At 45.3% G+C, this 11,522-nt stretch overlaps 1 protein-coding gene across 8 annotated transcripts in view; it reads right to left on the bottom strand.

The window, feature by feature from the left end:
- The window catches only part of LOC135239546 (AP2-associated protein kinase 1-like), a 55,049-nt gene that overhangs the window by 3,448 nt on the left and 40,079 nt on the right, over positions 1-11,522 (bottom strand). For 2 of the 8 annotated variants that reach the window (XM_064308263.1, XM_064308262.1), the window contains 8 exons: positions 11,199-11,323; positions 10,776-10,966; positions 8,864-9,028; positions 8,264-8,353; positions 3,278-3,820; positions 2,805-2,897; positions 2,335-2,487; positions 1,518-1,625 (listed from right to left, as the gene is read on the bottom strand). In XM_064308263.1, the coding sequence (XP_064164333.1) occupies positions 1,518-1,625; positions 2,335-2,487; positions 2,805-2,897; positions 3,278-3,820; positions 8,264-8,353; positions 8,864-9,028; positions 10,776-10,966; positions 11,199-11,323 (1,468 nt within the window). Of the gene's footprint in view, positions 1-1,517; positions 1,626-2,334; positions 2,488-2,804; positions 2,898-3,277; positions 3,821-8,037; positions 8,100-8,263; positions 8,354-8,863; positions 9,029-10,775; positions 10,967-11,198; positions 11,324-11,522 lie in introns of those variants that run through there. The other 6 variants (XM_064308265.1, XM_064308267.1, XM_064308266.1 and 3 more) reach the window with 6 other exon arrangements.

The raw sequence follows: 11,522 nt of genomic DNA, 5'->3' as shown, positions 1-11,522 counted from the left end.
GATTGCAAAAAGCAAGCGGGGTTTTGCATGTACCCATCATAAATGCCCACCCACTCTTTTTATTTGTGTGTTTTTATTTCTCAAATGGCTGATTTAAGACAATAAATGAACACTGAATATTGAAAGGGACATATCCACATGTAAAACCAAGATTGTATATTTATTCCCTATTTAGTCACAGATATTTAGTAGAATGACGTGTTATAATTCCACATAAATCCCCATTTTTCATTTCACAATTCAGTGAGCAGCGTATTTTCACAGCTGTATCGGCATACCTTTGGACCGTTGTTGGTTTTATCTAGTTGCTATGACACAATATGAATTTTTGTTGGTTAAATAACATTTTCATGAACTCCCAAATAGATGCTATTGTCCAATTTGTCATGCTTGGGGGGGTACAGTTGCAGATGAGTAGATGATAAATGAGGATTGATGATGTAACTGCAGGTAGCACCAGCAGAACGAATGTACAGAAACATCTAATTCTAATCCCCAAACCCATTGGACGGCACTTCATCTGACAGTAAGACAATGGTTAGAAAAATACTGCTAAAGCAACAAAGGAATTTTGACTGGCTAAGTTATTCACCAAAATTGAGTTAAATATGCTGAAGAGAAAACTTAAGGCAACTAGCCCCTGAAACAAGCAAGAGCTGAAGATGGCTGCAGTACAGGCCTGGCAGAGCATCACCAGAAAAGATACTCAGCACCTGGTGATGTCTATGGGTCACCGACTTCAAGCAGTCACTGCATGCAAAGAATATGCAACATGACTACTGTCCCTTACATATTAATATGTCCCAAATATTATGGTGCCCTGAAATGGGGGCTTTATATAAAAAGTGCTGTACTTTCTAAATGGTGAAACACAAATTTTAAAAAATACCCTTTAATAAAAGCTGAAAACCTGCACTTTAACCACATGCAAATTGTATGATTACAAATTTAAGGAGTGGAGTAGAGCATAACGGAAAATCAAGAAAAAATATGTATTTGTTCCAAAGATTATAGGGCACTGTATCGCTGGGTCTACAGCTTCCTGGCATCTCTTGCTGGCTCCGCTAGCTGTTTTTCATTACACAGCAATTCTGAATCAAATCGACTAGAGCGTAGACAGTGTCATGTTTCAGAGACCACATGGTATAAAAGAACCTATCCCAGCCAAGATTACAAGATGAAGATGATCACTCACTAAATCACTCACACGCGTTCCAATCGGTCTGTTTGTACGTGTCATATCAAACATGGCTGCGTTCATGTGGAAGATGATTCTGACTGTTTGTACGTGTCATATCAAACATGGCTGCGTTCATGTGGAAGATGATTCTGACTGTTTGTACGTGTCATATCAAACATGGCTGCGTTCATGTGGAAGATGATTCTGACTGAATTTGACATTTTACAAGGGCGTTTTAGCGCCAGAACAAAACTATAATACATTTTCGGCAAAATAATTTAATTTGGGTAAAAGCAAAGACTTTAATCACTGAGGTTCAGAGTCAGTGAGGCCTCACCTTGTGCTGGGCCTCTGGAGCTGAGCACAGGGATGGGGTCAAACTCATCCTCTGCACCCGTCCCCAAGCTCTCCGGCGGGTCCAGCTCCGACAGGAGGAGGGAGCAGTCTGAGGCGCAGTGAAGGAGAGACGGAGGACGGAGGGAGGAAGAGGAGGAGAGGTAATGAGAGGGGGAGGGAGAATACAGCACAAAGGAGGAGGAACAAACAGGAATGAGAGTGGAGGACGGGTTGGGTGAAAGGAGAGAGAAAGTTAGTGAAGTCCAGCCCAGAGCAGATCAGATAAATGGAGGTGAATAGCACACCATTCCAATGCAGATGAGCTGTGGGTGTGTCTGCTTTATACCACAACCAGAAATAACCACACTCCTGTACCTGAGCTGACTGCCATGAACAAATCAAACAATGGCTCTGCCATCTTGGGGAAAAGTGTGCAACTCTAAAACTTCATCAACCATCATGTGCAGTAACACAGGTGTGGATTACAGACCATGTGACACTGGTAATACTGGTCTGTGAAGATGTTACAGGGGTACATGAATCTGACCATGTGACAGGGGTGCATGACTCTGACCATGTGACAGGGGTGCATGACTCTGACCATTTGACAGGGGTGCATGACTCTGACCATTTGACAGGGGTGCATGACTCTGACCATGTGACAGGTGTGCATGACTCTGACCATTTTACAGGGGTGCATGACTCTGACCATGTGACAGGGGTGCATGACTCTGACCGTTTGACAGGGGTGCATGACTCTGACCATGTGACATGGACATGTATGATGTGATGCAGGTGTGTGGCAGCAATGGCCTTACCTGTGAGGGGCTGTGCAGGGGCAAACTCATCCAGAAAGGAGGCAGAGACCGCAGACGCAGAGGAGGGAGGGGAGGAGAGGGAGGACACGGGCGGGGTGGGGGGGTTAGAGAGCAGGGAGCAGCCCAGCAGAGTGTCACCCCCAGCCAGGGCGTCTGCAGGAGCCGGACAACCCGTGGGGAGGGCAGAGGGTAAGGGGTCAAAGGTTAAGAGGTAGAAAGGAGAAAAAACATTGAAAAGGGCAGTAAGCTGAAGTAAGCCGAGAAAGGAGCTGGAGATTTAACACTCAATGCACAGCGTTTAGAGAGAGAGGGGCAGTCTGAGGAGCTCTTTTCTCTTTAGACCTCCTGCAGGAGGCACCCAGGGCATCCAGCTAGTTGGCTGCCTCCAAAATCACATACTACATCTTAAATAGTATGTGAAATAGAATGCAGAGCAGTGTTTGGGGGGAGAGGGGAGGGCAGTCACTGACCTAGCAACCGAGCAGAGCTGGGTTCGGGAGGGGTCACATGCTGTTGAGGCTGGGGGGCGTCTAACCCAGGGAGCAAGGAGTCCACGAAGACCACTACACAGAGACAAAGAGCTTCCATTTAGAGCACATAGCCTTCAGAGCACAGACAGCAGGGCTGTCCCCTACAGCACACACAGCTGAGGCTGAACCTGCAGACAAGCACAGCTGAGCCAGACTGCAAATGAGCACAGGTTTGGCTTCCTCTATGCAAAACACTGAATAACATCTGCAGTGGCTTTACAGGAAGCCTTCTTGGTCTTCCTTTCACTACGTCACAGGTACTCAGACCAACACAAAACCATTAGAGTGCGACACCATGCAGCAGACAGACAGACAGACAGGCAGGCAGGCAGACAGGCAGGCAGACAGACAGGCAGGCAGACAGACAGACAGACAGACGAGACAGACAGGCAGGCAGACAGAGAGACAGTCACCATTGCTGGAGCCAGCTGTAGACAGACAGACAGGCAGGCAGGCAGACAGGCAGACAGGCAGGCAGACAGGCAGGCAGGCAGGCAGGCAGGCAGACAGGCAGACAGACAGACAGACAGACAGACAGACAGATGGGACAGGCAGGCAGGCAGGCAGACAGACAGACAGGACAGACAGGCAGGCAGGCAGGCAGAGAGACAGACGGACAGACAGACAGGCAGAGAGACAGACAGGCAGGCAGACAGGCAGGCAGGCAGGCAGAGAGGCAGACAGACAGACGGGACAGGCAGGCAGGCAGAGAGACAGACAGACAGACAGACAGACAAGACAGACAGGCAGGCAGGCAGGCAGAGAGGCAGACAGACAGACAGACAGGCAGGCAGGCAGAGAGACAGACAGACAGACGGGACAGGCAGGCAGGCAGGCAGAGAGACAGTCACCATTGCTGGAGCCAGCTGTAGAGCCACCAAAGGGGTCGGCCAGGGATAACAGATCAGGGAGCAGGAGGGATGTCTCTGGAGACTTCAGACCCTCAATTAGTTTCTCTGTCAAAGGGAGAGAGGGAAAGAGAGAGAGAGAGGGACAAGTCAAGCTTGGGAGGCAGACTAGAGAGCAAGAGAGGCGAGCGGAGATAGACAGACAGAGGGCAGGGGGGAGTGCGGAGGATAGAAAAGTGCAAGGGAGAGAGGGAAAGAGAGAGAGAGAGGGACCAAAACCTCTCTTAAGACTTAAAATCGCAATAGGCAAAAACTTCTAGAGAACGCAGATTGTGCAGTCATTTCCTGATGCGGTAGACTGACAGATAGAAACATACAAATTCATTACACACAACCAGTACATTTCTCCCATCAATAACATGGACGGGACATTACATTGTCTGGTTGGGACCACAAATAATGTACAAATTATTTGAAAACCGGACATTCTGGTCGAAAACCGGACACCTGGAAACCCTATTACCCCCATCAATTGTAATTAAAACATGCATTTCAAAATGTTCAATTCCATTGCAATGGAAATGGTACATATTCTAGCAAATATTTCATACCTAATACCACATACCATGGAATGCGTCTTTCTAGTAACCACATTACCTTATATTAAAATTCTGTTCGGTTTTAAGTCAAAATGGTCTCACACAAAAGGTTTGTTATCACAGATAGTTAGCTAGTGAACTACTGAATTATATTCAAAACAGAGGCTGAACTATAACGTAGTCAAGCTGTAACTAGACTATCTCCCCTCTATACAGTCATTCACGGACATCAAGCTGACCCTCGCAAGTATGATATTGTATTTGGCTTGCTTGCTCTTACAAATTTACATTTAATTTATCAAGTCATTAATGCAACGTGCATTAATTTGGAACGGTGATTGAACTTTTGCAGGTGCTACTTCATAGCATATATTGAAAAATAATGCACAAGTCCCAGTTAATCAGAATTGAGAATTCAGCCTAGCCATTGTATATTGGTTTTGTGGATGTGCAACATTTGTGAGTTGAGAATAAAATTTAAAAATAATGTTAGCTGGAAAAACAGGATGGCCAGGTTACAGTTTATAAAGAAGTATCTAAAAGAACCTTCTGAGTTCTGTAAGAAGGTCTTGTGGACAGATGAGACCAAGATTCACTTTAGAGCGATGGCAAGAGCAAAGTGTGAAGGCCAAAAGGAACTACCCTAGATCCGAAGCTCCCCCTCTCAGCTGAAAAACATGGTGGGGGTGTTACAGTTTGGGCATGCACACAGGTACTGGCTCACTTGTCTTCATTGATGGTGTAACTGCTCATAGCAGCAGTAGAATGAATAATGAAGTGTACAGAAGCACTTTATCAGCTCAAGTTCAACCAAATTCTGATCTGAGATCAATTGAATGTGCGTTTCATACGCTGAATAGAAAACTTACGACAACTAGCTCCCGAAACAAGCAGGAGCTGAAGATGGCTGCTGTACAGGCCTGGAAGACCATCACCAGAGAAGATACTCAGCACCTGGTGATGTCTATAGGTCACAGAGTTCAAGCAGTCATTGCATGCAAAGGATATGCGACAAAGTACTAAACAGGACTACAGCATTAATTTGTCCCAAACATTATGGTGCCCTGAAATGGGGGCAATGTATAAAACATGCTGCAATTCCTACATGGCGAAGCCAAAATGTATAGAAATACCCTTTAATAAAAGTTCAGAATCTGCACTTTAACCCCATATGAATTCCTTGACTACTACTCTAAAATTGTGGAAAACAGAGGCAAATTGAGAGAGAGAGAGATTGGATTTTGAAATCTGACACACTGAATGCCTGGAATATGTTGCAAAATCCCCTAAATTTGGGGCTTTCAGATATGTGCATTATCTCATTCTTCTTTTTCCTTCCCATTGGAGATTTAGCTACACCAGCCAATCAAAACATTACATAAACAGTTTCTACTGTTTACCAATTTTTTAAATATAGGCTACTGTAGCTAAAGTCACTTACAAATGCCTCGTTAGCAAGCCATTCTCAACCGACATATAAACAATTACTACATCTGCCGTGCCTACAACACCCCCTTAAAAACACTTCAATTTAAAAACATGACAAACACTTTAATATCTAGTTGTAGTCTACGTGAAAGAAGCACCTGTGCGCACAAGTTATTAAATTGAAGTTCAAACGCTTTTCTTTGGTACTACTTTTATTTTCTGATATGCAAAGACTGCTGGGAAATATGTACAGTGTACACCGTAAGATCAGCCAGCTAGCTGAGGAAGACAGCAAAGAGGAGTCATTGCTGCAACTAAAGGGTATGCCTTATAAACCTCATAAACACAAAACGTGGATATCAGAACACGGAGCAGAAGAAAAGGCTACCCAAGTTGCAAGCTCGGGAGCTGAAATCGAAGGACATTGCTGATAATTCTGTAAATGAAGGGTTGTTGGTTGCCTGTCGAACCAGTGAGTGTTTACAGTGCTTTCCCCAGGAGATTTCCGTTTGGTTCCTGATGGTGCCGGCCTGTTATACTTTCAAATGTGCCATTGTGCCGTTTGTCTCAGCAATTGTTTTGTACAGTATATGTAGAATAGTGCCAGTGCTAAACGGTAGACGTTGATCAGATTGCCAAAGTTCACATAAACATAACTGTAATCCACAAGCGTTTCTAAAAGGGTTCGTTCAGAATTTTACACCCAGGTCCGCTACGCTTCTCGTCACAAATTCTGTGATTAAGTTGGCCCCCCAAAATCTCTGTCTGCCCTCCAATCACAGCAGTCTACATCCGGGACTGCCTACGATGTATAATGTTCGCATGCATGTATGTGCATGCATACCTCTCAAACTCTACATTTATATGCATTACTGTTCTCAGTATCTCTTAACAAGTGCAAAAAGAAATAATATTTTCAACGGACAAAAATGCCAAGTTACTCACACATACGAAGCACTATAACTCATTAAGACTTGGAAAATCTGCCATTAACAGTACTGATATCAAAATTAGGCCAAGTTACAAGACACAATATTGCCTCTTACCTAACACTAATTACACATGCTGTATTCCAAAGCCATGCTGCTACCCAGTGTTTCCTAAATTATTTCAACTAACTTGGCCCTGTGCTTTGTGTGAGTAACTTGGCATTTTTGTATGTTGAAAACATGTTTTTTTACAGATCTGACGTGACAACGAAAGAATCAGGTTTTCTGTTTAATGAATTTTCTGGCTATGGTCGTGCTTTTACTGAAATCGTTCCTTTATGTCTCTTTCAGCAAAAACATTTTTTTGATTATAAGCTCTTTGCATAACAACTCTACTGAGTATGAAAACAAGTAAAAACTGGACAAATTCACAAGCCAAGAGAAAATCACAAAAAGATTCAATTGCAAGTATGTCAAATCAATGACCTGCTGGGTGCAGACAGAGCGTGAACCAGAGAGAAAGCAAGGCTGAATCAATGAGCAGTTCAATCAGGTGACAGTCTGTCCATGAAGTTAGTCAGCTTTCTGCAAACACACTGGGACTTCACTTGCTTTAGAATGCTATAGTGTTTTAATTAATCATTTGCAGTGCATGCAGTCTGTAGGTACTCTATGACCCACACCATTTAATGAGTCAGACTCGGAACCCAAAGACAGACAGCTGTATCTTCATGTCTGTAGTTTTCCACAGTGCATTCTGCTGATCGGCCACCAGGTGTCTCCACGGCCTGCGCATTTGGTAGCAATTAAACACTACCGTGCAACTGCCCAAGTTATTAATAATGAATCTGACACCCTGACCATCGAGCTGTGATTAGGTAACCTAAAAACAGACACACTCTCTTAAGATAAGGAGGCTAAGGGGTGTCTTACCTGATACTAGATAGGTGTACCAAATGTTCACTATTTTTTGTTAGTGAATTTCTTTCACACAAATTCATGTGTTCCATTCATTTAAAGAGAGACTTCAGAATGTAGTTAATCACATTAGAATCAAAAAGCAAGTCAAGTTTTCTTGATCAGCACCATGCAGGTGGAGGACGAAAGAGCACAAAAAAATAGACAAAAATCTGGCACACCCTGCACACACTTCCTGTTCCAGATTAGGTTAATAATTTAGTCAATACTATGTCCTAAACATTAAACTGCATGTGCGAACATGGCCTCACACATGCACACTCACACCTTGATGTTATACCAGGGATGAACCCGCAACCAGAGAACCTGAACACTCTAAACAGCATGAGTTGCTCCAGGCCAGGCGTATGCGTGCGGGCATCCTAAACGCAGTCTCTCCATCCATACTTACAGTCCAGGTAGCAGGAGGGGCAGTGACCAGACAGCTTGCAGACCTCAGGCATCTCCATGCCCCTTTTGTTTTGAGGGGGAAGAAAGGTTAAAGGTCAAATATGAGAAATTAGTCCTGTGTGGAAGCTTTCACCAGCGACTACGCTTCCCCCTACAGTCCGGATGACTACAAGACAATGTGCCAACGTTCACCTTTGCAAGCAGACGACAGATTACTGAAGCGTTACCTGGGGCGCTGGAGAGGCTCAGGGGCTGGAGAGCTCCGGGCACACTGAGCAGAGCACCGTCAGAGTCCAGACTCATGATGTCAGCAGGCCCTTTGGCGAGGCAGGAAACCCAAGGAGACAGAGAGACAAATAATTTTTGGAGGTTCAGGCTCAGTCTTACCTAATTTTTCCCCATTTCCTGTTTTTTCTGTAAAGCGACTGTGACAGTGTCTCTGTAAAAAGTGCTGAACTGAGCTGAACGGCTGAACGGAAACAAAGAGACGGTGAACGGCAGCCATAACCCGAGGGACGCGAGCACTAGAGAGCTTCCACTGAACGCCTGTGGAGATCCCTGACCTACCGTTCAGCTTCCCCCAGGGGGCTGAAAACCACAGACAGATAAACAGTGGCGGGGGGGGGGTTACAGAGAGCGGGAAAAGGACAGAGAAAGAGCGGGAAGAGGACAGAAAAAGAGCGGGAAGAGGACAGAGAAAGAGCGGGAAGAGGACAGAGAAAGAGCGGGAAGAGGACAGAGAGAAAGAGCGGGAAGATGACAGAGCAAATGGGGGGCTATAGGATGGATGAAAGGGTAAAGTGACCCTGACCGTAGAATAACTGTACCTGCAATATGGCACGAACCACTGGAAGCTGGGGCGGCTGGAGCAGCTGGGGCAGCCAGAGAAGCCAGAGCAGCTGGGGCAGCCGGGGAAGCCGGAGCAGCTGGGGCAGGCTGGAGACCTGGAACGAGACTCTCAGTGAAACCATCGTCTGTCCCCTTAGCCTTGCCTGACAGACATAGATTGATGGATGAAGACTGAGGCCACAGAGTGATGCCATCCCTCAAGTACACATTCAGGCTTACTATATCTCATATCCCTCTAGTACAGAATCAGGCTTACTGTGACTCACATCCCTCTAGTACAGAATCAGGCTTACTGTCACTCACATCCCTCTAGTACAGAATCAGGCTTACTGTGACCCATATTCCTCTAGTACAGAATCAGGCTTACTGTGACTCACATCCCTGTAGTACAGAATCAGGCTTACTGTGACTCACATCCCTCTAGTACAGAATCAGGCTTACTGTGACTCACATCCCTCTAGTACAGAATCAGGCTTACTGTGACCCATATTCCTCTAGTACAGAATCAGGCTTACTGTGACTCACATCCCTGTAGTACAGAATCAGGCTTACTGTGACTCACATCCCTCTAGTACAGAATCAGGCTTACTGTGACTCACATCCCTCTAGTACAGATCCAGGCGTACTGTGACTCACATTCCTCTAGTACAGAAGCAGGCTTACGGTGACTCACATTCCTCTAGTACAAAATCAGGCTTACTGTGACCCACATTCCTCTAGTACAGAATCAGGCTTACTGTGACTCACACATCCCTCTAGTACAGAATCAGGCTTACTGTGACTCACATCTCTCTAGTACAGAATCAGGCTTACTGTGACTCACATCCCTCTAGTACAGAATCAGGCTTACTGTGACTCACATCCCTGTAGTACAGAATCAGGCTTACTGTGACTCACATCCCTCTAGTACAGAATCAGGCTTACTGTGACTCACATCCCTCTAGTACAGAATCAGGCTTACTGTGACCCATATTCCTCTAGTACAGAATCAGGCTTACTGTGACTCACATCCCTGTAGTACAGAATCAGGCTTACTGTGACTCACATCCCTCTAGTACAGAATCAGGCTTACTGTGACTCACATCTCTCTAGTACAGAATCAGGCTTACTGTGACTCACATCCCTCTAGTACAGAATCAGACTTACTGTGACTCACATCCCTGTAGTGCAGAATCAGGCTTACTGTGACTCACATCCCTCTAGTACAGAATCAGGCTTACTGTGACTCACATCCCTCTAGTACAGAATCAGGCTTACTGTGACTCACATTCCTCTAGTACAGAAGCAGGCTTACTGTGACTCACATTCCTCTAGTACAGAATCAGACTTACTGTGACTCATATTACTCTAGTACAGAAGTAGGCTTACTGTGACTCATATCGCTCTAGTACAGAATCAGGCGTACTGTGACTCATATTCCTCTAGTACAGAAGTAGGATTACTGTGACTCATACCCCTCTAGTACAGAATCAGGCTTACTGTGACTCATATTGCTCTAGTACAGAAGCAGGCTTACTGTGACTCACATTCCTCTAGTACAGAAGTAGGATTACTGTGACTCATATCCCTCTAGTACAGAATCAGGCTTACTGTGACTCATATCCCTCTAGTACAGAATCAGGCTTACTGTGACTCACACATCCCTCTAGTACAGAATCAGGCTTACTGTGACTCGTATTGCTCTAGTCCAGAATCAGGCTTACTGTGACTCACACATCCCTCTAGTACAGAATCAGGCTTACTGTGACTCATATCCCTCTAGTACAGAATTAGGCTTAATGTGACTCATAATGCTCTAGTACAGAATCAGGCTTACTGTGACTCGTATTGCTCTAGTCCAGAATCAGGCTTACTGTGACTCATATTGCTCTAGTACAGAAGCAGGCTTACTGTCTTCCATTTTGCCAAAGTTCTTGTTGAGCAGCTCTTCAGCACTCAGTGTGGAGAAGTTGTCATCACCAAAAGGGTTTTCATCACCAAAGGGGTTCCAGGTGGACTGTTTGGTGGGGCTGCATGGCCTCACTGGGGGGGCTGAGGGTGCTGGGGTAATGGTGCTGCTGGTCTTGGCCGGAGGGTGCACACTGTGTGACATGGTGGGGTTGTATACATGTGCACACACACACACACACACACAAGCACACACCACAGAAAGACAAGATTGAGCATCCTTTCCAGAGCTGACCATTTAGATAACAGAGAAAAGCCAAAAAACCAGACTCTTTACTTCTGAACCACACAATACTGACAGCTTAGCCTTGTTTGCATGGAATACATTATGCGCCAATATGTCTGCAACACCCCCCCCACCCTCACCAAGACATGAGGTGGGTCTCTGCATCCTGGGTAAGTTCACTCAGGCCCCTCTGCTGGGCAAAGTCGGGGGAGGAGCCAGGAGTCACAGACTCCGCCCCCTGAGATCCCTCGTCAGAGGACATGGACTGAGAGAGAGAGATTTTAAAATATTACTTTTTTAAAAATGCATTTAAAAGCAACTGAAAGAGATAATCAGCAGATGAAAGACGCAAACAGCTGAGCCTAACAAATTAATGTTTAACCACCACCATCATGGGCTATGGTGCACATCTCTTCCTTTAAATACTTTTGATTAAAACAGATGTGAAAGTGGGCTATCTTTCA

This window comes from Anguilla rostrata, chromosome 14 (assembly GCF_018555375.3).
Source record: "Anguilla rostrata isolate EN2019 chromosome 14, ASM1855537v3, whole genome shotgun sequence".
Taxonomy (NCBI): Eukaryota; Metazoa; Chordata; class Actinopteri; order Anguilliformes; family Anguillidae; genus Anguilla; species Anguilla rostrata.
This window is presented reverse-complemented; position numbering and strand designations above follow the sequence as displayed.